At 35.2% G+C, this 26,387-nt stretch overlaps 1 protein-coding gene across 7 annotated transcripts in view; it reads left to right on the forward strand.

Annotated features, from left to right (window-relative positions):
- LOC134842323 (uncharacterized) overlaps window positions 1-25,255 on the forward strand; it is a 37,860-nt gene extending 12,605 nt beyond the window's left edge. For all 7 annotated transcript variants that reach the window (XM_063858602.1, XM_063858601.1, XM_063858605.1 and 4 more), the window contains exons 6-15: window positions 316-428; window positions 4,265-4,446; window positions 5,267-5,380; window positions 13,952-14,060; window positions 14,526-14,666; window positions 16,102-16,313; window positions 17,029-17,190; window positions 17,839-18,010; window positions 19,665-19,862; window positions 24,415-25,255. In XM_063858602.1, the coding sequence (XP_063714672.1) occupies window positions 316-428; window positions 4,265-4,446; window positions 5,267-5,380; window positions 13,952-14,060; window positions 14,526-14,666; window positions 16,102-16,313; window positions 17,029-17,190; window positions 17,839-18,010; window positions 19,665-19,862; window positions 24,415-25,071 (2,060 nt within the window). In that variant the 3' untranslated portion in view covers window positions 25,072-25,255. The remainder of the gene's footprint in view (window positions 1-315; window positions 429-4,264; window positions 4,447-5,266; window positions 5,381-13,951; window positions 14,061-14,525; window positions 14,667-16,101; window positions 16,314-17,028; window positions 17,191-17,838; window positions 18,011-19,664; window positions 19,863-24,414) is intronic.
- Window positions 25,256-26,387: the final 1,132 nt, after the last annotated feature.

Below are 26,387 nucleotides of genomic sequence, written 5' to 3' on the forward strand. Positions count from 1 at the left end.
CCTCCCCTCCAGTTCTCGAAATTATTATGATGAGTATTTGCGTTTACATCTGACTTTACATACCATTATATGATCATTATAGTATTGATCATGATATGAGTATCAGAGTATCGATGGTATTTCACGTCTGACATTACATAGATCAAAACGAGGTCAATTTTTTCCTCGATAAACATTTTTGCCCGAACGAAATATAAACAGAACCGAGCAAAACCGAGCCCAGCCGACGTTAAAAATTCGTGAGCCATCGGCCCCTAATTGAAGGTCTAACTTTTCTCCCCCTGTTATGTCACTCCTTTTCCTGTTGTGCTGTAGAGAAAGTGAGTTTGGAATATGAGTATGCAAAGAATCTGTACAAGATGGGAATGGAACAGACGATTGTGATGGACAAGATGTCCCAGACATTCCCTTTCCTGGACATACTGCAGGTAAAAACGACTTTGAATCCTTCTTCCAGAGGGGAATTTAGGGGTGGGGTGGGGGGTTGGTTTTTTCATTTGTCAAAAAATGAAGTTGTTGTATGACTAAAAATTTTTTTATTATAACTTAAGTGCAGTTTTATACTTTTCTTTCCATTATTTGATTGCGCTCTTAGTCAAACTTTTAACTTAACTATCTGCTTAAAACAGTCAAGAACCCATGAGTAGATGATGCACTTAATATTTGGAACACAATATGCACTATAGGATGTATTGTACAAACGAAAGCGATACCAGGAAAGCATCAAACATCTAAGTTTTGGATTAAAGTTGTTCTCTAGCTCTAGTACATTTGAAAATATGAAACTTGAAAAGTCTGTGGTTGTTTCCGTCGAAAACTCTATAAAAAACGGAATAGATTGAAAATTTTGAAAACTCGGGTTTTTATGAAACTTTTTTTGTTCATTTTGTTCAAAATTGAGATTTTCTTTGGCGGATTTATGACCTGTTTGTCTTATTCAAAATTGACAAAAATGCAAAACAATACGATTCTCAAACAATGCGAGCTGCTTAATGAACTTTTTTTTCTCATTTTGTTTTTGAAAAAAAAACCTATATTATAAATTTAAAGCCATGCTTTTTTGCCGAAGAGCTAAACAAAGTTCAACAAAAATGTATTTACTATAATTTCAAAAGTTTTTTTTTATTTGCGTGACTCGAATTTTGTCGACCCGTTTTTAAAGCAAACAAATTATACTGGACAAAGTAATGACTCGAATTTATTCGTCTGAATTCTTAATAGCTCCTTTGAGAACCAACTTCTTAAATTGAAGACCAGACAACCTTAGCTAAGCTGAGATCAATAGTTATAGTGCTGATTTAAGTTAACAGAACACAACTTATAACATTTGAAGATTCAAACGCATTTTTCTCAATTTGGTTTAAGATTAGACAAAAATTGAAGTAAACAAAATTTGCTCAGATTCCTAACAAGTTAACATGGTGCAATTTGTCCCCGAAATTCTTAACCAAAATTTTACCCCAAAAATGTTTAACTTTGGCAAGAATTACGCTGCAACTACAACGTTCATTGTTGAGAAAGATCTAACAAAAAAACTTTTTATACGGCCCCACAAAGCTCTAGAAGGTACATTTGCAAAGATTTGCGTAAAACGTTTGAAATTTGTTCTAATCAACCAAAAATATGTTCTCTTAAACAGATTTTTGGAAGTTTTAGCTTTTTCAGGCTGTATGAAAGGCCACTTTTATAAGATATTTTAATTCAATTGGTAGTTTTATAGTAGTAATTCTTGGTAGTAATTCTTGAATAACCAAAAAAATTAAAATGACCCAATTTGACACCATAATAATTTTAGTGAAAAGATAAGCAAATTTTATTCTCTTCCTTTTTTGTCTAATCCCAACCCAATTTGAGAAGAAGTCATCACCTTTTGGTAGTTTTTAAGAAATCGATTTTTGGCCGACCGACTCTAAAAACTTTCTAAAGGCGCCTTTGGCACCAAGTATATACTAATTTTGAGTGGGGAGCGCGCGCCGAAAAAACGCCATTTTTTATCAAAATTTTCCAGAAAATGCCAAAAAACGCCTTTTTGGCCTGTTTTTCAAAAATTTTGCCTGCGGCGCACAAATTTCTGCCAAAACAGGGTCGCTTTAGTGCTTTGGGAGAGCTCGGATAATCAATTTGGTCGACATAAAAAAAAAGGTCGACAAAGTTTTCGAAAATTTTTTGGAAATCCGCCCCCCTCGAGAAAATCCTAGATCCGCCCCTGCATGAAGGCTTAAAAAATAAATTCTTACATCCCCTTGCTGATAGCCATTATTGCTCGTTCTGCTACTAGCTTTCCATTGAAAAAACAACAGAAAAGCCCAACTGCAAACAAACATCAGGTTTACAAATAATATTTAAATATTTAAAACTTTACTTGTTCTTAAAAATTGGGTTCCCCAATAAAAAAAAATCCTCTCACAGCTCACCTTAGCAAAATTACATTTTCAACAAAGCTTGAACACACAATCAGTTTACATTAAGAGTAGCCGGATGCTGAGTAAGTGGCAGAAAAAAATTCAACCACTTTAACAAAAGCCTTCGCGACAAATAACTTTTTCAAATGGTATGTTTTTGTGCACAAGGAGACAAAAAGAAAAAATAAATTCAAGAAATTTTAACTACTCCATCATAATTGACTACAGTTTTCTTCAAAGAACAAAAAACAAAACAAATTCCATCACCTTTCATATTTTTTGCAGCAGTTTTGTCAAAAAAATTTTCGAAAAGTTTTTTTTGACAATGAAGCGCTAAATCAAATTTCAGAAAAATGCAGTAAATTACGTTTTTCAAAACCTAACTTACCAGTTTTCCTGTTACTAAAAACTGTTACCCGCTGGCCTAAAATACAAAAACATCCAACTTTTTTTTCTCAACACTGAGCGACTTGAAATGCTTTTCGATGATAAATCTCCCGACCCATTCTGATAAATTTTTAGTGCTATTATTGCCTGAAAAAAAGTCTTGAAATAATTAAAACACATACCGGAGACAGAATTCCTCCCCATTTTTAGTGATTAGGACTAAATAGACAACTCTGAAAAATTTAATGTAACGTATTGAAAAATAGACTGCTAACAAAAATCGTCTAGATTAACTCACCCAACTGGGTTATTAAATTATAATACAGCACGGGCAAAAAAAAATCTCTATATTGATTCGGTTCAATTTTTTTGACGTTCGAAGAAAATGGAATAATTATGATAGGTGTGGTTTTAATATTTCATTTTCGACGATCGAAGTAATAGTTTTTAACAAAAATAATTTGTCCCAGTGTTTGCTTACATTTGGCGTGGATGACATTCATTTTTATGGATGCGCATAAATTTGTACTTTCAAGTTTACTTTTTTGTTTAAAAATTATATAGACATTTTAATCGCTTTATATCAAAACGGTATTTGATTCATCATTCGAACTTTATAACTTCTATAGGCTTTGCTAACATTTCGAAAACTCCATAAAGGAAATTTATCGGAAATAATTGGACCGGCAACAAAATGGGAAAACATTTTGTATTGAGATGGGTTTTTTTAATTTTTTTTGGAATACGAAATCTAGCAAATTGAATCTTGCGACCAGCTTGACGCCTTCTTAATCGTAGTTTGATTGATAAATGAATATTGATGACAACTGACAACATTTTTCATCTTTAACAAGAATTTTCGGTTTGAAGTTCTGTTTGTTAGTCCATTTTAGAGCGAGCAAAGCCAGTGAGCCACGAATGAGTAGAGTAACAAACTTTTAAGTAAACCATAAAACATTGCGATAGACAGTTAACTTAACAGTTTTTCTCTCTACTTATTTGTGGCTCACTGGCTTTACTTGCTCTGAAATGGACTTTTCAGAACAAAATTTTTCAAACAAAGTCTCTCGTTATAGAATAAAAAATTCTATCATTAATTTCAAATTATCGATCAAAGTACGATTAAAAGGGCGGTGACCTGGTCTATCAATAAACCCTATTTGGCGTTTATTTTAGTTGCTAGTTTTCGCATGCCAAACAAAAAGTTCAATACAAAATTTTCTCGTGCTTTGTTGGGGGGTCAGTTGTTTCATAGTAAAAGGTAGTTTTGAGGTTTCATTTGGTGATTTTCTGTCATAAAAAATTCAATAATTCTGAAAACAAAATTGATAAATAGCTTTATAGAGCCTAGCCTGATGTGATTGGAAACTTATGTGCCTTTACCACAGCAAGCGATACTTCTTGTTTTTATTAAGTATTCAAGTTTTTCTAAGTTTCCTAACTGAAAAAAGTCCAGTTTTTCTTATAACTTTTAGAATCTCTCTGCGAATGAGAAGGACTTTGCGGTGAACCTACAAGGCACATGTGAGAAGTTGATGCGAAAGGAGTTCGTGGATCCCCTGAAAGCCAGAATCCAGGACTTCGAGGAGGTGACAAATGAGTTGAGGAGGGAGTGGCAGCGGAAACAGGCCTACTACGATAAGGCCAAGGAAAATAGGTGAGCACATAATTATTAGAGATTTTTCAATCTTGGCACTTTTTCAGTTTCCCACCCTCTCAGTTTCCCACCACTATAAAAAACTAATCAAAAACTGTTCACATAGCAATTTGCTTGAAATAAATTTATAAAATTGTTCACCTGTTCACAGATTTTGCTGCAGTTTTTAATATGAAAAGTCATTTTAAATCAAAAGACCTTCAAAAAACTTTTTTATATTGAATTTCAGAAAAAAAATTAAAGGGGGGACTGGAGAAGAGTCCCATTCTTTTTTTAAACAAATAAGTCTAATTGTCTCATTATTTTTTATAGTAGTATATCACTGTGTGGCTTTTTTCCTCCCCCTCCACCTGCATATTCTTATAAGATATAATTTTGATCGCGGATTCTGATTGTAACAAAAACTTTCATGCAAACTAATTAAGTTTTGATAAGAACACTTGGTTTTTATACTCGCCTGACCTTATAAAATCCACCGTTACTCTATAAAAAAGGTGTTTAAGGTGGGGGAAAAGGGAAAAAGGGAAAAAGGAAAAAGAACCCGCTGTGTATATCAATTTACTACAAAAACAACAAAACAAGCATGTCGTCATTCATAATAATTACAAGATATTTTCCAAGTCCGTGTCTTCTATGTTTTCTGACAAAAAAAATCGTCATATTTCTAGAAAAATTTTTTTGCTATTACTGAGAGAAAACTTCAGTTCTGACAATCAAATATAGATAAACCTCTAGAATGTCATCTACCCCAACCCCCGGATAGTTTTGAAACACAATTTTCTTGCGGTAGTTCATTATAATATGCGTTTGTTGTTTATAGCAAAGAGACCTACAATAAGTACTACAGTGCTAGTCTTGCATACGAGAAAGAAGTGGGTCGAATCCCGGCTGCAGAAAGGGCCAGGATAGCGGAGAAAGAGGGCGCCAAGAACAGGTAAGACAACTGAATATTGAGTTTTAGCTAACGAGATTAAAACGCCCCTCCCCTCCCCTCCTCCCCTCCACTCCCCTCCCCCATCTTTACCCGACACCCGAACCCCCAATCTCCTTCAGATGCATCAAGTTCAAATCTTCAACCCCAATAATTTGGGAAACATTTTTTGGAATGATTTAGGCGTACCTAAAAAAAACAAGACTGCTCCTATGTCAGAGAAAAGCCCTGAATGTTCTGACTGCTTTTTTTTGGTCTCCGATAGTTACTGGCGAAAAAAATGTATTCTAAACTATAAATATTGGACGGTCAATATCAAATATACAATGTTATAAAATGCTATATCATACAGTGCTGATTTAAACTATCCGGACAAAACAAACAAGTTTTTATAATTTCAAACACGTTTTTCTCAAATTGGGGTAGGATTAGAAAAAAAAAAGAAAATAAAATATGATTATAATTCCACCAAAATTGTTATCATGCAATTATTCTCAAAATTCTTACACAAATTTTTATCCAAAAAAAACTCATTTTTAGCTTTTTTCATTAAAAAAAAAAGATTACACTGAAGCTAACATATTTATTGATTGGAAAGTTATATCAAAAAGTAGCCCAAAGTTCTAGAAAGAAAAAAGTTCGAATATGTTAAGATAATGAAATCAACATTTTTAGCTAAAGACAAAATTAAAGCGTTTTGCTCAAGTTTTTGGAAATTTTAGCTTTCTAGAATTTTGTTGCTGAGTGATAGGCTACTTTTGATGTAATTTTCTAATCAATTAGTTTGAAAAAACGTGTTATAAATTTCAAATGTTGCGTCCGGTTAATTTAAATTGTCACTGTTTTAATAATTCAGGAAAAAATATGATCAATTAGTTTGCCTGATTACATTTTGAAACAATTTTTGAGCTGGATAATACTTTGTGTTACGGCTTCAGCGTCATATAAAAAAAATTCGATCTAGAAATGAGCTGGTTACGCAGGCTGAGCGGGCATTTAGGTTAATGCTTAGCACAACCGCTTGAAACAACTGGATTCCTGGTTTGATAACCACTCTGCCTTCAAAAGCCACTAAAAATATGTTATTCCTCTTTTTTCGAAAATTGGAATAAAAGGAAAATTATTATTTTTTAATTTTTTGGAAAAGTACATTCTTGAAGTGAAAATTCATAGCTTAATTAAGCAAATTATTAATAATCACAGTTCATGTTATCGAGCTATATGCAGATTCCAATTTGTCAAAGTCAACTTTGAGAAAAGCTTATTTCAAAAATGCAGTGCAAAAAGGGTTTATACTAGGACGGGAAAATATATTTTTATATGTTTTTCCTAATTTGGCTCCGTAAATTAGCTATCTTTTTTGAAGAAGAAGTTCATGATGTCGAAAAAGGGCACATTTTACCCAGCAGTTGATTTTGTTTTCAAGTTACATTACCTTTTGTTCTTTTTTCTTTGATCCTGCAATAGCTTATGCTAACGTTTCAGGAAAAACGAAACATTTTGAGAAAAAAACCATAGTACCATAGTAATTAAAAAGGCGAGTGATACTTCGCCTATCAGATGATAAGTCAAACACAAGATTCTAAAATATGACTCCGAATAGCAGTAAAATTCGATTCGGTGCCTCCCACGCGGATGACTTTTTAGAATAAGATTTGGAACCTGAATCACAACTGTTAGAGCTTAAAACAAAATTTGATTCATCATATACTAAATAAACTAACTTTCCAAACATTTTGAGGCCTCCATATATTTAAATTCAACAAACAAGACTGCTCGTATCAGGGCGAAGCCGGATTAAAACGGATTAAATCTCCGCCTACGTGTTGATAGCACGAAATATATCACGCGTTAATTGTCCCAAAATGGCGTTTTGATAACCCGCATAAAAATTGAGCAATAATCACATGTGAAATAACTTTTAAGTTTGGGCTCAAGACAACGGTACCTTTCGAATGATAATGGCTAGTTAAAAAATTGAAACTTGTCGGGAGGAAAAAATCACCCGAGCACAAAAAGTCCGTCACTTTCCTCGAAGGTAATAGTAGTAGATAAATATGCTTTAAATTTTGAATTCTGCTGAACCTTAAAACAAGAAAGACTGCTCGTACAATTCCGACTGTCTTTTAAGGTCTATGAAGCAGTGTTCGCTTTAAAAAAAAGATGAATTTTTTGAAAAAAAAAAACGAAAACTTGAGTTTTTTTTCAAATCATCCCTCCACACGCCATATGATATACAAAATGATATATTTAGCTCTTAATAACTTAAAAATTAAGACAAATAACTAAATTTAATCATTTTGGAACAATTTCAATCAGGGGTTAAATCTCCGCTTACGCGTTAAAAACGCTAAATATATCGCAAGTTAATTGTCTGAAATTGGCCGTATTGGCAATATTTAAACCCTCAAAACTCAAAGAAAAATGATCACAGTAATTTTTTTTAAGTTTGAGCTCAAGACAACGCTACCTTTTGGCTGATCTGAAAAACAAAATTCCGTCGAAATTTTTTGGTTAAAAAGTCGAAATTTGTCTGAAGAAAAAAACCACCTCGAGCACAAATATTCCGTTACTGTCCTAACAAAAATGCAAACAAAAACTGTTCGACTTTAAATGAAGCCTCGGTCTTGTCTATTTTTTGCTAATATTGATTGCTCAAAAGTTGGTACCCTTCCTGTGACTATGAGAAACCTTCTTTCATCGGAAACACGACTGAAAAAGTTTTCTTGTGATTTGAAAACCAAAAGTTCACTTGTTTGCTGTGAGATTACTTACAGTGGCCCGGAAAAAGCATCTGGCATCATTTGAACGCAGTAGTAACTTTTAAATTCGAGAAATAAACTCAATTTTTTCCAAAAAGTAATCACAGATAACATGTTGGAGCAATAACTGTGAAACCGATTGATCTGATTCATGGAAAAATCAAATCATTGATAAATCGTGATTTCAACCACGCAGTTTCAGAAAACATCGTTTGAGACATCAAATGGCGTATCAGTTTTGCTTTCTTCGGGTTGCGATTTAAGACTTTGAACAAAAATACAAAAATTTTAGTTCAGTATCAAGACAATTGTCTGAAATTTTGCAAGGAGGTTATCACACCACCAATGTAGTAAGTTTGAGGGCTGAAAATTTAATTTTGTTTGCCGAGAGTTTCCTTATTGCTATAGAAGAACTAAACATTCTATGAAACTTGCATACTAACAAATTGTCCAACCGAGTCGGTTTAGCAATCAGCGATAATCATAATTGATTATGTTGTATCTCTAACTAATATAACATTAAATCAGTTATCTTGCGTCCGGGGTTTTCAGAAAATTTAGCGACAAAAACCGCTTTAGGGGTTTTGATTTAAGGATTCCCAGAAACAACGCTTAAGGTTTTGGTTTTAGGTTCCACGAAATTATTTTTTGCTACTTGCATACTCTTTTCGCACTGGAGTCATGGATATCAATCAATTATAAAAGACTCTTAGTGACAAAAATATTGGACAAAACAATCGATTATGAAGGCCAGTTTTGAAACGTAAATCCATTTTTAACGGATTCGAATCGATTTTTTGCACAATGAAATAATCCATATTAATCGAATTTTCTTCCATCATAATTTTTTTGTTTTCTATCCACGAAAATCCATTTTACTTAATTGTTTGTTAGCAGAAAAATTGATTTTTCAATTTTTTTTTTTGCAAATCTATGAAAAATCAACAACAATTTTCAACTATATGTTAAAAAACATGAAACAAAAAAAAACAAAATCAGTGCACAAAATAATGTTTTTTTTTCTTGTTGCTCTTTTAGTGACGGGGGTAAACTGGGGAGGGGACCTGGGATGGGAAGGGGGAGGGGTAAACTGGAGAGGGGGAAAAGGAGGTGGTAGAGAAATGGGGAGGAAGAACTGAGGGGGAAAAATCGGGGGTGTCAGCTCATCCCGCCCATTCAACGATTTATCTCCTTCAACCATTAAATACTCCCTTCGTTCAACCATTGAAGTAGTTACTTGAGGTAGTGGGCAAATGGCGACACTAAGCATCAGTGAATAGCGATCCTAACTCTGGCGATGATTAAAAAAACGATTGAAAAAATGCAGTGCAAAAAGGGTTTATACTAGGACGGGAAAATATATTTTTATATGTTTTTCCTAATTTGGCTCCGTAAATTAGCTATCTTTTTTGAAGAAGAAGTTCATGATGTCGAAAAAGGGCACATTTTACCCAGCAGTTGATTTTGTTTTCAAGTTACATTACCTTTTGTTCTTTTTTCTTTGATCCTGCAATAGCTTATGCTAACGTTTCAGGAAAAACGAAACATTTTGAGAAAAAAACCATAGTACCATAGTAATTAAAAAGGCGAGTGATACTTCGCCTATCAGATGATAAGTCAAACACAAGATTCTAAAATATGACTCCGAATAGCAGTAAAATTCGATTCGGTGCCTCCCACGCGGATGACTTTTTAGAATAAGATTTGGAACCTGAATCACAACTGTTAGAGCTTAAAACAAAATTTGATTCATCATATACTAAATAAACTAACTTTCCAAACATTTTGAGGCCTCCATATATTTAAATTCAACAAACAAGACTGCTCGTATCAGGGCGAAGCCGGATTAAAACGGATTAAATCTCCGCCTACGTGTTGATAGCACGAAATATATCACGCGTTAATTGTCCCAAAATGGCATTTTGATAACCCGCATAAAAATTGAGCAATAATCACATGTGAAATAACTTTTAAGTTTGGGCTCAAGACAACGGTACCTTTCGAATGATAATGGCTAGTTAAAAAATTGAAACTTGTCGGGAGGAAAAAATCACCCGAGCACAAAAAGTCCGTCACTTTCCTCGAAGGTAATAGTAGTAGATAAATATGCTTTAAATTTTGAATTCTGCTGAACCTTAAAACAAGAAAGACTGCTCGTACAATTCCGACTGTCTTTTAAGGTCTATGAAGCAGTGTTCGCTTTAAAAAAAAGATGAATTTTTTGAAAAAAAAATACGAAAACTTGAGTTTTTTTTCAAATCATCCCTCCACACGCCATATGATATACAAAATGATATATTTAGCTCTTAATAACTTAAAAATTAAGACAAATAACTAAATTTAATCATTTTGGAACAATTTCAATCAGGGGTTAAATCTCCGCTTACGCGTTAAAAACGCTAAATATATCGCAAGTTAATTGTCTGAAATTGGCCGTATTGGCAATATTTAAACCCTCAAAACTCAAAGAAAAATGATCACAGTAATTTTTTTTAAGTTTGAGCTCAAGACAACGCTACCTTTTGGCTGATCTGAAAAACAAAATTCCGTCGAAATTTTTTGGTTAAAAAGTCGAAATTTGTCTGAAGAAAAAAACCACCTCGAGCACAAATATTCCGTTACTGTCCTAACAAAAATGCAAACAAAAACTGTTCGACTTTAAATGAAGCCTCGGTCTTGTCTATTTTTTGCTAATATTGATTGCTCAAAAGTTGGTACCCTTCCTGTGACTATGAGAAACCTTCTTTCATCGGAAACACGACTGAAAAAGTTTTCTTGTGATTTGAAAACCAAAAGTTCACTTGTTTGCTGTGAGATTACTTACAGTGGCCCGGAAAAAGCATCTGGCATCATTTGAACGCAGTAGTAACTTTTAAATTCGAGAAATAAACTCAATTTTTTCCAAAAAGTAATCACAGATAACATGTTGGAGCAATAACTGTGAAACCGATTGATCTGATTCATGGAAAAATCAAATCATTGATAAATCGTGATTTCAACCACGCAGTTTCAGAAAACATCGTTTGAGACATCAAATGGCGTATCAGTTTTGCTTTCTTCGGGTTGTGATTTAAGACTTTGAACAAAAATACAAAAATTTTAGTTCAGTATCAAGACAATTGTCTGAAATTTTGCAAGGAGGTTATCACACCACCAATGTAGTAAGTTTGAGGGCTGAAAATTTAACTTTGTTTGCCGAGAGTTTCCTTATTGCTATAGAAGAACTAAACATTCTATGCAACTTGCATACTAACAAATTGTCCAACCGAGTCGGTTTAGCAATCAGCGATAATCATAATTGATTATGTTGTATCTCTAACTAATATAACATTAAATCAGTTATCTTGCGTCCGGGGTTTTCAGAAAATTTAGCGACAAAAACCGCTTTAGGGGTTTTGATTTAAGGATTCCCAGAAACAACGCTTAAGGTTTTGGTTTTAGGTTCCACGAAATTATTTTTTGCTACCTGCATACTCTTTTCGCACTGGAGTCATGGATATCAATCAATTATAAAAGACTCTTAGTGACAAAAATATTGGACAAAACAATCGATTATGAAGGCCAGTTTTGAAACGTAAATCCATTTTTAACGGATTCGAATCGATTTTTTGCACAATGAAATAATCCATATTAATCGAATTTTCTTCCATCATAATTTTTTTGTTTTCTATCCACGAAAATCCATTTTACTTAATTGTTTGTTAGCAGAAAAATTGATTTTTCAATTTTTTTTTTTTTGCAAATCTATGAAAAATCAACAACAATTTTCAACTATATGTTAAAAAACATGAAACAAAAAAAAACAAAATCAGTGCACAAAATAATGTTTTTTTTTCTTGTTGCTCTTTTAGTGACGGGGGTAAACTGGGGAGGGGACCTGGGATGGGAAGGGGGAGGGGTAAACTGGAGAGGGGGAAAAGGAGGTGGTAGAGAAATGGGGAGGAAGAACTGAGGGGGAAAAATCGGGGGTGTCAGCTCATCCCGCCCATTCAACGATTTATCTCCTTCAACCATTAAATACTCCCTTCGTTCAACCATTGAAGTAGTTACTTGAGGTAGTGGGCAAATGGCGACACTAAGCATCAGTGAATAGCGATCCTAACTCTGGCGATGATTAAAAAAACGATTGAAAAAATTGTGTAACTGCCAAATTGAAAAAAAAAGAAAACATTTTAAAATATAAAATATTATGTGAAAACTAAAAGTAGCAAATGCAAAAAATAACTTTGCAACTGGAAATTTTATCAATAACATTGGAAAAAAAACTAATTTAATGGGTTATAACCGATTATAATGGATTATATTGATATAAAAATTATTGGGACTATGATTCATCTTCAATCGATTATAATCGATTATATTTGAAAATTATTGGGACTGACAATAGCAATCCAATATATTTTGTTGATCATCCATGTTATTTCGAAGTCCCACAACTTCGAAGTCACACATTGAAGATATTAACTTTCTGAGTTCAAATATAAAAAGATATTTCACCTCCAGTTATTTTTTGTAAAGTTCTGGGGGTTTGAAAAATGCCAAATTTGCCATGTTTTGGACTAGATTATGCGCGCTTTGAAGAGTTTATTCGTAATGCTGAGAGCGAACGCGAATTATTTATGCGTGGCAAATTATCCCGCACAACAAAATCATTCCAAATTGACTTGAGGCTAGCTGATTGGTCGTATTAATTTTGTTCGACTCAAAATTTTACACTTCGATATTGTCCAAAATGTATACTTTTTCAATCCTTTCTTTTCCCAAAAACTATTCGATATGAATGAAAGATCAGTGGGAACATTCAGGGCTGGGCCCGAATATGCGAGCAGTCTTGTTGAGATTAAACAATTGGTTTAGTTGGAAAAGTCGGTGAATCTCCTTAGTACGACCAGAGTGTGAATACTTATTGTGATCATTGTTAGTTGGTTATTGTTCCGACTTTCAAAAAAGTGACGGAATATTTTGTACTCGAGTTTGTTTTTGCTCCGCTCCAGACAAACTTCGATTTTTAACTGGCAATTTTTGAAGGAATTCGTTTATATCTTTTGAGAAATTCTGTTGCCTTGAGCTCCAATTTTAAAATTTTTTATTTTGTAACCTTTTTTTGTAAAGTTGTAGGGCGTTAAAGATGGCCAACTTGGTCAGATTGGGACAATTATTGACCGAGGTATTTCATCAAAAGCTCAAAAAAAAGAAATTTTGATACAGGGGTGGATCTAGGATTTTCTCGAGGGGGGGGGGGCGGATTTTCAAAAAATTTTGACGACCTTTTTTTTAGGTGAACCAAATTGATTTTTCGAGCTCACCCAAAGCACTGTTTTGCCCCTATTTTGGCTAAATTTTCTGTGCCGCAGGCAAATTTTTGAAAAAACAGTCAAAAAAGCCGTTTTTGGGCACTTTTTGAAAAATTTTGACAAAAAAATCGCGTTTTTTTTTGGCGCGCGCTCCCCCTCAAAGTTAATATAAAGTTTAGAGTCGGTCGGCCAAAAATGGATTTCTGAAAAAGTATCAAAGGGGGGACCCTTTGGGTCGGCAGGGGGTCAAATCCCTGAGGGGGAGGGGGCGTCCGGCCCCCACCCCCCCTAAATCCGCCCCTGTTTTCATATATGTTTTGAAAATTTCATGGTTTTTCTTAAAACAACCAATTTTTATCGAATTTATTTAGTAGCCAGAACAGAACGTTCATCCCATCACCTTAATACGAGCAGTTTTAGTGAGACTAGTATGGTAGTCTGCTACAATATAATCTGCTAGTAGTCTGCTAGAATATAACATTGATTGTGAAAATAATCAGTTGTATATTTGTTATTAGGGCGTGGACAGAGTACAGGATAGCGAGGGATGAACAGAAGAAGGCGTGGAGTGAGTTGTGCAGCAAAAGACAGTGGGTACTCACCTCCACTCTCAATGTCGTCTGGCAGGTCACAAAAACCACCATACATTATATAATACTAGCCAATTCACAAAAAATAGTTTGAAAAGTGGTCGATAAAAAAACATTATTCGCTACTTTCTGATTTGTTTTTCGTTCAGATAACATCCATGGTCCATCAATATTAGTCTAAACAAAAAAGTAGAAAAAACTAATTTTGGTGGGTTTCTGTTGATGGTAAACTTATATCAGAGAAATCAATTATTTCGTCAAAATGAGTTTTCAAAAAATTTCCTAAAAAAAGCTGAAACTTTTCATCTTTTTTGCCATTATATTACCTTTTTAATCTTGGGCTTTCTTGGGCTAATTGTACTCTTGGACTAAATGTAATCTTGGACTAATTGTAACTTTGGGCTAATTGTAATCTTGGGTTGATTGTAATCTATAGGGCTAACTGTAATCTTTAGTTTCCATTCTGTTTTGCCAAATTGAAGTGGATGATTGCATATTGCAGGCGGAGAGGAAGTTGCAGTCTGCTCTGGGTCACCTGTTCCGCAACTTCACCACTGGACTGCAGCAGAGGCCTCTGATCTACAAGTACCTGCTCTCGGAGACAGTGGCCAAGACACTAGCTCACAACGAAAACATAGTATACGTCAGTACACATCAAAATTGTTTCCATTTTTTCCAATTATAGCATCCCCCCTTCCCCCTACGTACTGAGAAAAGTTGCAACCCTTCAAGCTAATTTTTTGGAGGGAGGGGGTTTATCATATAATTGGGGAGAAGGCTTTTAGTGAAGAGAGCTTTGAGCGGATCTAGGAATTAAAAAAAAAATCTTTTTAATGGAAACTTTTGACCAAAAAATGCATGAATTCGGTCAAAGTCAAAATTTATTCACCTTAATTGGATGAAACGCAAGAAAACGCAAAGATGGCCGGTTGTTGAGCAAGTAGTACACAAAGTTCCACCATTTGCGCGAGGTGTGATAAAACGATCACAGGAAAGCATAAAAGTTAAACAATTTCAAAAGTCACAGCAAAAAAGGCAACAGCTTCTGTCAAAAACGGACAAGAAAAGCAAAAATATAAAATTTCATATTTTTTCTAGAAAATCTTTTGAAATTCCAAGTGTTTTTTCTTTGCGAGACGGCGCTGAAAAAAATTCAAAACAAAATTGTACTGGAGTAAAACAAAGTTTTCGCGGCTTGTCCTGCTATAATAAGCCTGCTCGCTCATTTTACTCGCTAGAAATTGAACTGAAATTTTAAACCAGTTTTTTCTCGACAGGGACAATTTTTTGAATTTTTCTAAAATATCATTCGAACAGAGGTACAAGGTCTTCATTATGATATATCACTCCATTCAATGCGATGCTTATTTGGGAAATTTCATTTTGTTGACAAAAAAATCAAATTAATCTTGCTCGCTCATTTTGTTTGCTCGAAAATGCACCAAAAATCAAAACTTTTCAACTGGTTTTTCTGGACAAAATTTTTTAATGTCGTTTGAATCATGGCTGAAAAAAATTCGACCCTTTTCGATGACTATTTCTATTTGTTGTGCGTTATTTTGCTTGGAAAAAAACCCGGGTTGACCAAAAAAAAGCTTTTCATAATATTATCATATGTGGAAAAAGGCTTCTCATACAGTTTTGCACAATTCCATACGTACAGAAATTTGTGAGAAAAATTTACGATAAGCTTTTTTTATTTCATTTTTGAATTCAGCCTGGCCAAACGTATACTTAAAAATAACAAATTTTTGCATGTAAACTTTTTTTCCGGAAAATTTTATTCAGCATGAAAGTTTATTGAGCGGGAAACTAAAACACACCCGAATAGAAATGTCCTCGCCATTTCTTACAGTCGGAACAATATCTGCAAAGTAAATTGAACTCAAATTTTAACAATAGAATGTGCTTCTTTTGAATGATTTCCGGCGTCTTCAAAATTCACTCTGAACTAAAAATGCAGTCAGATTTTTCATTTTACCTTAAAAGCAGTCTAGACAAACTAAATTTTTATGCGTCTTGGAAAACATAATTGCATGTTTTTCATTCAAATAAAGAATTTTTTCCCTTTTTTTCAGGACATTTTATACCAAGATGCAGAGATCGAGGGATCCACGAAAGACCAGGAGCAGGAGTTCGAGAGCAAAGAACACCCCTACGAGAAGGACATTGCGGCCGCAGTGGCAGACGCCAGATCCACCAAACCCCCTCGAGACGGCTCCATCTTCTCTGGCATCTTCTCTGGCAAAACACAGCACACGTGGGAGAAAATGGTGCCAGATGATACCACGTAAGCCTATTTTATAGCCATTTTGTTTCCCAATTATCTTTTTTTCTCGTCTAATTCATTTTTCTCGACTAGTGGAAATTGATCAGACAATTCATGCGAAATTGGCATAGCTATAGCTGGTATTTACTGATGAAGTATGGCGTAGTAATAAATTTTCTGGCAAAACGATTCAGAGCTTATGACGTAACTGCGAGTCTGTCTTCCACGCGCAGCTGTTTGAGTTGACGAATAAGTTCGAGTTCTATGGTGTTTCAATCGAAAAAAGATCGTCTTGTTTGCAAAAGACAGCTTTGTTTTTTGTCTCACTGAAACTTGAGGCATCGCTTAAATAACTGCCCCAAATATCATAATTGGTGCTACAAAAAAGTAAGTCGGTCCGGTCCGATGGTGGAAACTTTTCAAGTTGTGTCATGATGACATCTTGCTTTGCATCATGGTACCAACCAAAGTTGAGAAGAACTATGTTATAGGCCGACTTACCATGCTTATTTTGGCATTTTAAAAAGATTTATGTGTGAAATGAATATTAAAACCTTTCAAAAGCAGCAATGTCAAGATATACGAAGCTCGGAAAATCTAAATTTTTGTTCTTTTTTGCCCTGAAATCACGAAGAATTAATTTTTGTGTATCGGGCCTATAAACAAATTATATCAGGAGATTTCTCTGAGCCGGTAATAAACGCGCAATTGTGTTGATTGCTTTTTGTTGCTTCAGTCATTCGTCCAAGTGTTTCGAGTGTCACGAGTATGTGTACGAGGGCAGTCTGTGTACTAAATGTGGGTATGTGATGCACAGTGAGCATAAGGAGTTCCCCCTCAAGTATCCCCATTGTGACCAGCTCAAAGACTACCCCCCTCCTCCTCTCAGATACTTCCGGTGAGTGGTCCACTCTTATATGTTTAATGTATTGCTTTGTAAAAAATAAACATTTTAATATTTTCACCGTCGTGCACACCCCCCCCCCTCCCCCCTCTCTCGGTAAAACTGTTCGAATTTAAAAAAAAAAGTCATCCTAAATTATTAATTTTTGCGAATGGCGAAAAAAGACAATCTCATTTCTACAGATGCAATCGAAAAAATTAGATCGAAAATAGCATTGCATATCGGTTTACTTTTTTAAAGTACTGTCAAGTTGTTTTTAAACTGTCAAGTTTGTGTTGTCTTATTTGGTCTACACACATTTTGCTCCACATATTTTTAGTGATACATTTCTTACCTATTGGATATATTAATCTAAATGTGAAAAACCGAGCCCCGAACATCTAGGTGGTCTAAATTAGGGGCGGATCTGGGATTTTCTTGAGGGGGCGGGTTTTTCGAAAACTTTTCAAAAATTTCCTTGGCCTTTTCTAGGTCGACCAAATTGATTTTTCGAGCGCTCCTAGAACACTATAAAGACTCTAATTTGATGAAAATTGTGCATTTGATAAAAAAAACAGGTCAAACCCCCCCCCCCCCCACTAAATCCTCCCTGGGATAAATGTATAAAGGGCGAACGTGTCTTATGCCTGATGTTTTTTTAAGACGGGCAGTTGCCGATCAGCCGTTGAATGAGGCGGGTGAGCCTCTTTTCCTGTCTCACTTTTTGGCCATTGTGGAGGACAGATTCATCAAAGACATCGGCATCTACAGACAGGAGGGGGTGAGGAAGAAGGCAGCCCAGCTCTGCGAAAAGATTGAGAGGGACATCTACAGTGTAAGAAAAAGGCTCTTTTCTAGTCCCCCTTTGATATATTATTTTGAAATTCAATATATGAAAGACTTCCTAAAATGACTTTTCTTGTTATGAATTGCATCAAAACGTTTTAGCGTAGAGAGATGAACAAATTCTTACAACATTTCTTATATGAAAAATGACATTTTTACCATTTATAATACTAGCAAAACTAATCTACGTCTTCGGACAAAACGCTTGCTAGTAATATAGGGTCCTTTAACTTTCTATCTAGATTTCTAAAAATCGCTGAAAAATATTTTATTAACGAAGAAGTTAGTATGAATTTACTGCAAGTTGCCTTTAGACTCGATGTTTATTTTAAAGATTGGATTTGAGATATTTTGACTGTGAATAATGTTTTTAGAGAGAGATGTTGGGCTGTTGTGCGATAAAATTGTTGGAATTAAACTCAGTAGTTTTCAGCTTCTGTTTATACTTAAATGGGAAATCTCCCACTTTGTCGTAGCAAATAAGAAGTTGCCTTTTAACTTCGTTATCTATCGTGAACTTTATTCGTGCATTCGCATTTTACGAGAAGAGTCGTTCGTGTATCCGTATTTTACGAGTAGAGTCGTTATTAATCGTATTTCACGAAAAGAGTCGTTTAAAATTCCAATGCTTGAAACGTTATACGAGATGTTCGAAATACTTTTCCTATCATTTTGCGAAGGGATATAAACAGAATGATTTTATGGCGGCGGCGGCGTCACGCTTTGTGAGCACGATAAATTTTATGTTTTTGTTTCAATCTGAAATCAGAACACATGATCCGTGCTCGTTGCTTGAGGGTGAGACAAAAAAACCCAGCCCAGAAAAAATATCCAAAAACAAGTTGCATGTAATTCTTAAACAGGATCACAACACCCCCGTCGGAAAAAAAGCAATGAAACATGTTTTGAATAGTTGCATATTCATTTAGTTTGTCAATACAAACCCAAATCTGAACAAATGAACGAGAGCAATTATATGAAATGAAGATTTTCTAACAAAGATTTTCAGGAGACGATGTACGCTAAATTTCATCACAGCTCTCTTTCGACGGGATTCCCAAAAACAATCAGGAAAAAATAATTAAAATAATTATAATTAATTAAATTTGATCAAAGAGTAACAAGGATAGCCGGCTACTGTGCAAGCAGCGCAGAATGTTTCAACTATAATTTTTTTTAAATTCAACTGAAAATTTGTCTCAAATTTAGAGTCGTTTTTTTGGCGTGGTATGATATAAAGAACTGAACAAAAAAATAGAAATTAGCTTTTTCGACAGTCATAGAAAAATAAGCAAACTGAAAAACAATTTTTGTAGGAAAATGACCTGAAAAACGAAAAACTAAACCTTAAAAACTTCAAGAATTTGTTCAAAATTGTGTTGCAATTTTTTGAAGTTTTTTTGAAATCCAAAAAGGCGCTAAAAACTCAAAAAAACTAACGTTACTCGAGTAAAAAAAAATTTACGTTTTAAATTAAGCTATTCTATGCTTTAAGCCATTAAAGTAAGCTATCGTAAGCCTGCTCGCTCGCTCGCCCTATTCGCTCGAATTAGGACAAAAAAATCAAATATTTCTGGGATTTTTATGATGTAAAAATGCAAAAATTGCCTAAAAATTTCTTTGAAGAAAAAATCATTTTTCAGGTGACAGCGGATGACATTTCAGACCACAAAGTGATTGGAATGGTGATAAAACACTACATCCGCACCATCCCGAAGAGTCTCCTAGAGGAGAAGTTATTTGACAGCTGGATGACCTTGGGAGCAGACATCGTGAAGAGCAACTCAGAAGGAACTAAAGTCCCCCCACATGTACTACCAGGAGTCATCTACAATCTACAGGTGGGAAATTTTGGGTATTTCTGGGTTGAATTTAAACATCCTTGTACCTATGGTATCTAGTAACGATTTTTCACCCCATATAAAGAAGTAACTCAACGGTTAAGCATATGTAAAACTTGTACCTATAGTTACGAATCTGCCCCCTTTAGCAAAGGAGGGGGGATAGTTGAAGAGATCTCTTTTCTGTTATACAGCGAAAAACTATCGTTAAAACTTCTATTTTATTTGTAATTAACTTTGGAGATTACTCAGATTCAAGCAATATCACTTGTCTTTCAAATATAGTGCTGATTTAAATTAACGGGAGACAACGAACAACAAATGAAACTTCAAACGCGTTTTTCTCGTATTGGGTTAAGATTAAACAAAAAGTGAAGAGAACAAAAGTGGCTTGGAATTTCACCAAAATTTCTTCGATCAGTTTTTTTCCCAAAATTCTGAAAATTTCATGGAACTTTTAACGCGTTTTTCTCAAATTGAGTTAAAGTTAGACAAAAAATGAAGAAAACAAAAGTGGCTTGGAATTTCACCAGAATTAGTAGGTCAAATTTTTTCCCGAAGTTTTCAAAATTTCATGAAAAATTTTGGCTTTTTTGATTTAACCAAGAATTACGCTGAAGCTAACGACTTAATTGATGAGAAAGCTATACCAAAGAAGAACCTTTTTGCAAATCTCAACAAAAATGCAGAATTGCGAAGTTTCCAGAAATCTCTATCAGATAATACATTTTTGATTGATAGCCAAAAAAGGTAATTTTTACCAGATAAAAATCAAAACTTTTGGCTTAAAACAAACTTCAAAGGTTATACGCAGTGTTTTTAGGTTTTTGTTGGGCTCTGTGAAAGGTTTTTTGGTATAACTTCCTCATCAGTTAACTCCGTAGTTTCAGCGTAACTCTTGATTATTTCAAAAACAGCCAAAATGACCCATTTTTGGAGTAATATTTTAAATGAGAATTTCGGAAAAATTTGCACCCTAATAATGCTGGTGAATTTCTAAGCAACTTTTGTTCTCTCATTTTCTGTCGTTTGAAAGAAAAATGCGTTTGAAACTTCAAACTTTGTTCGTTTTTTTTCAGATAATTGAAATCAGCACTGTATCAAAAAGGTCAACTTTTCAGGGTATAACAGAAAAAAAACCAAAATTTAACAAACTGGGTTTTTTTCTCCGGCCATTAAAAAACGGGCAAAAAATTTGTGCTTACTTTATTTGTTTTCCACGCAAAATGAGCTAACACAAGTACACAAATTTTTTTTTGTTTGGGTCAAATTATGTATCAAATTAAAAGTTTATCAGTCGTGATTCGAACAATTTTTTAAACAGTGCCAAAATTTGTCCCAGTCTTGAGAAAAACAAGCACAAAATTTGTGAATGTAAGTAAATTTCGCGCGAAAAAAAAATAACCTTTGTTACATCAAAAATTAATTTCTATTCAAAGTTTTACGCTTAGAAAACTCGATTTTACAAAAAAAATGGTATGGGAAATTTTTTTAGCCCTTTTTTCAGTAAAGCGTTTTCTTGAAGATATTGAAAGCTCTTATCCTAAAATTAGAAACAATTGAAATTTTTTTAATTAATTACTTTCATTTTTTTTGTTTGTGTTTCTCCAATGACACCACGCCCTGAAAAATCAGTTATTTGAGAAAATATTCTTTATAGTTTTCTTATGATTGTGGTCGTAAAAATTGTTGCTACTTGCACAGCAATCGGCTATTTTTTTTCTATCTTTTTTAAACTTTTTGTTATTCTTAGTTGAAAGATCGATTGAAAGAATTTTTTTTGACCAAACAAAAAAATGCAATTTTTTTTATAATGTTTGCATTCCAATTTTTTGTGCTAATTGTGCAATCTACTGTCTTGGCATGTTTTCTACAAAACTATCTTATATCCATAATGATAGATCTGTTCGCATGTATAATTATAGAGTTTCTATAATTTCAACTTTTGGCTGATAGTTTTCTGGTTTTATGTTATCGAGTAAACTTTTGGTTTAGTTTCCAAAGTGTGTATTCCATCTTGTCTTCAGTCAGGCGCGGATCTAGGATTTTTCCACGGGAGGACGGAGTTTTGGAAAAACAGTTGCAAAAATTGAATTCAAAAGTCATCAAAATTCGAACAAAATTATACAAAAGTGAGTCTGCGATTTTTTGCGGCAAATCTGTCTATGACATCATGAACCTTTATTTCTACTTCTTTGTAGAAATATTAAAGCTAAACTCGATTAGCGATCTTCTTTCATATAAGATCGAAGGTAGTTCTTCAGCAATTTCATACTGAAGAAAGAGCGTTCGGCAGTGTAAACTGTTACTTGAAAGGTTGCTCCAATTTGGCGCAGGGTGTAAACAACTGGCATTGTCGACTTATGACAGACTTTTAGGGCATCAGCACAGAATTTTCGGTATTTCGTTATAAGGGGGAAAGCGTCACATATCCCTCCAGACTTGGCACTCGTCAGGCAGTACATTCTGATACAGATCGACCAAGTCATCAAAATCTTCTTCATTTGCATCTTTGTCCGAAATAGATCGAGGAAGGAGCTTGCAAACTTTGACGCAAGAGGCGGCAGCCGCCAAGAACCTTTCTTGCAAGTCTAACAGTACGAAGTTGACGAAAGGCAGGTAGACAATCTGACGGAAATGATCGTAGGCTGATGTAGCTGTAGGAGGCCGGCCTCTCCGACCTTCTAGTTGGACAACATCAATTTCGACCGCATCGACCGGATCCTTTGATAGCAACCACTGCCTTCACCGTTCGGCCATTGTTAGAAGAGAAGACGCAAGTTCTTTATGTGTTCAACAGCTTGAGGAAGTTCCAGAGCTAGTCCTTGGATCGTAACACTAGTGGTTTTTGCAGCAGCTAGAACATGCTTCATGCTCATCAGTGCAATTATAAATTCTGATCGTAAAATTCTAGCACTGCACTGCAGTCCGAAACACAACTTTTATCAAGCCAATTGCTGATGTCTTCAAGTGTCGCTTTAACGGCTGGCAGTAACTGGAGGAAAGTCACGAGAGCATCATGGCGCTCAACGCATCTTGTACCATGACTGAATCCAGGAAAGCCTGCGCTTTCTCCAAAGCTTTTTTGTGATGGGAACTCTTCTGATGAGGCTGCAAGTAGTTTGACAAGCGTGCAAACTACTGGAAAAGGCTTGATGACAAGTTGTACTTCGGAAGAACCGCCAGCTTTTTTTATCTCCTCGATGTCAGCAAAGCACAAACAGAAGCGACAGAAGAGGCCTTCTTGAATCTTTGAGTAGACCACAAAAGTGTACTTGTCGAGATGTTAAGGTCCAAGTGATCTCTTCTTTGTCCTCTCTTGCTTGGTGACAACCTCAAATGGCCAGTTTTGCGGTGGGGGTCTGTTGGGGCTGTCCAGAAGAGCAAACTTGACATCACGGTCCATCTCCAGCAAGTTGAAGTTGTAGACTTTTAAGTCTTTGTAAGCTGGAGACTGCAGGGCTTGCTCAGAGATCGGAGATATAGAACAAGTTGATGAAAGAGTTTCATCTTTTATGGTGGACAAAGGTGCCAGTGGCTCTAAGAGCCTTGAGGGTCCAGGTATGGGCGTGTCACGAGTTGATGGTCCAGGGTTGCCAGGCTCAGGAGTAGTGGATGAGGGTGGTGACTTTTGGGTCAACTGGTGAAGAAACCCTTGAGCGTCCTGAAGCCAGAAGCCTTGGAGTCCTTGGGAGCAGCCCGCTTTGACATCTGGAAGGTTGAAGTTGAAGGTTGAAGTCCAGTCCACAGTGCAGTGTGAAGTCCAGTGAAGAAGTTTTTAGAATGAGCAAGGTAGTTTTGAACGGGGTATATATACTATGAACGATGCAGGTTGACAGGTACCTGTTAGCAGGTACCTGCCTCGAGTCTAAAATGAGTCTGATTTGAGGCCTTAAAATTGGGCTCATTTTCAGACCTAAAAATTTTCAAACCTCTAGTACTTTCACACCTCTACTAAAAATGGACCGGTGCCAAAGGCGCCCTTTGAAAAAACCAAAGAGTTGACCCTTTGGGTTGCGTTGGTGTCAAATTCCTTCGTTTTTTTTGAGCATTTGTTTCAAATGTAACATAGTTGCTTGTCATTTTTGCTAATTGTTGAGCATCATGCTGTCTTATCCATATATTTGTTGCATCTCAAGTGGTGCGAATCTCAGCTTCGTCTCTGCGTAGACTTTTGAAATACTCTATGTGAGTTGCAAAATAACATGTTGTTTTATTCCGTATTTCTGTTATGAAATTTCTCTTTTTTGTAACTTCGATTCAGAATAACTTCTGAGTAATCGCATATGCATATCATCGGTTAATTTTTCCAAATGCATACACGATTTCAAATTGATAGCTTCTTCACAGACATCGTAATAAAATTTAACCTATAACTGCAGCTAGATTTCGATTATAAATACACTCATTAAAAACACTGCTGCTAAAGTATTCATTTCAAAGAGGAAATAAACAATGAAAAAAAAATTGAACAAAATATTTGTAGATTAACTTCACTTTGAAGAACTTGTCTTTTGGAGTCTCTAACTGTTTATTTTTTTTTCGATTTCAGTCGATCGCTCCGGCCAACAGACGTGCAGCACGCGTGCTCATTATCCACCTGAAGAAGATAGCCGCTTATGCTCAATTCAACAACATGAACTCACACAACCTCGGAATCGTATTCGGTCCCAACATCATTCGGAAAACAAAAACTGAGAGCGCAGCCCCGGTCGCCCCGCAACACATGGTATCCGCCCGCGACAGCAGAGATCACACCGACTTACTAAAAACAGTCATGGTGTTTATGATCGACAACTACGAACAAGTTTTCGAAAGCGAAGCCCTGAGCAGTTCATTCTCCAAAAGCACGACAAGCTCTTTTAGCAGCGGACATGTAAGTAACGAACCATCGTCACAGCGAGCAAGCCAACTGAGTCACGGATCCGACGGTCAATATGTCGAGTTGGACCCGCTTCAAGCGATGGCAATCAAACGAGGATCCGAGTTTTCGACCGACATTCACTCGGCTTCATCTACCGAACACTTTCCGCCGATTGACGACTCACCAAGCACGAGTCGAAGTCGAACGCCGGCGCCAGCGGTGGCCCATTCGGACGCGAACCTGACAGGTCCGACGTCAACCAGGACTCGTAACTATGACACTCACTATCCTCTTCAGTCTGTTGGAAACATGAGCAAAACTTCGTCGAACTATGAACTGAGATAAAAATTTGATATGTCAATCTTAATTTTGCGGTCATTGTCCATTACTGCTGGTATTATTTTACAGATTAGAGCCCTAAAAAGCCTTTAAAGGACAATGCTCATTTTAAATCATATCTTTTCTCATAAATTGTTGGGTTTTCTTGATGTCTTACAATTTTCAATTCATTTTCATTCTCTACTCTCAGAATTACCAATTTTCAGATATTTTGCTTTTTCCTCAAAGTTTATAGGAGGAGAACTTGTTAATTTAAGACAGATGAGAATTTTTTTTACAGTTTTCTGAACTTACAAATTAGGTAAGAACTGTAATTGATTCAGTAAATGCGGTGAAAAAGTTTGCGACATCTGAAGCATTTTTTGAGACTCAAATCTCACTCTTACAAGATCTGTTCATTTTATATTTAAAACTTTGCGTTGTGAGATTTTTTTTCGTGTTGTGATTGAAATATCTGGCGATTGTGATTGAAATATTGCCCCCTGAAAATATTGATGCCCCCTCAATAAATCTCGGCTTTGCTAAAGTTACAATTAGTTGAAATCAGTATCAATTGAATAAGACAGTTGAAACGAGGTTGATAAGGAATGATAATGTGTGATTCATGTCCAGTGATTGACAACACATTTCTTACAAGAGCCAATCCTCATATGTGCAAGCCATCTATGGGCTTATATCCCAAATCCAAGCTATCGAGGGCAAAGTGTTATTTCAAGACAAAAAGTGATGCTTTCGAATTGGCAAAAAACAGAGGGACTTTATTGTAATCTTGCCACCCACTTTGACATAGATCAGATCCGTAATTAATTGATGTTTGACTACATGATTGTAGTATACGTAACAATAGAATCAATTTTCCTACTTCACATTGCAAAGCTTACTGATTTAAAAGAAAACGCGGACGATGTCTGACCGTAAAATCGGTTCTCAAAGACATCCTTTCAGTCGAAAATAAATATAACTCATAAAGCTAAAAAATGATCTTATCACAATAAAACTCTGCATTGCCCAATTTTCTTGTTAGTTTCGCTATAAAAAAATTTCTGTTTAAAAGATTGATGAAAATCATTTTTTTTAGTTAACTGAAAAAAAACAACCTTGAAAAGGGGGAAAATGAAATATGAAGAAGGAACAAAAAAGACGACACAAAAAAGCTTCCTTGTTTTTTTTCGTATATTAGTTTAAAAAATCTGGATCGTTAAAAATGACGTTAAGACGTTAAAAATGACATTGACAATTGAATACGTCGTTATAAGAAATAAAAATTATACGATAACATCGAAAGATTGAACAAAAATTAGCAAGAATTATGGATTTGCCCG

This window comes from Symsagittifera roscoffensis, chromosome 3 (assembly GCF_963678635.1).
Source record: "Symsagittifera roscoffensis chromosome 3, txSymRosc1.1, whole genome shotgun sequence".
In the NCBI taxonomy this organism is placed as follows: Eukaryota; Metazoa; Xenacoelomorpha; order Acoela; family Convolutidae; genus Symsagittifera; species Symsagittifera roscoffensis.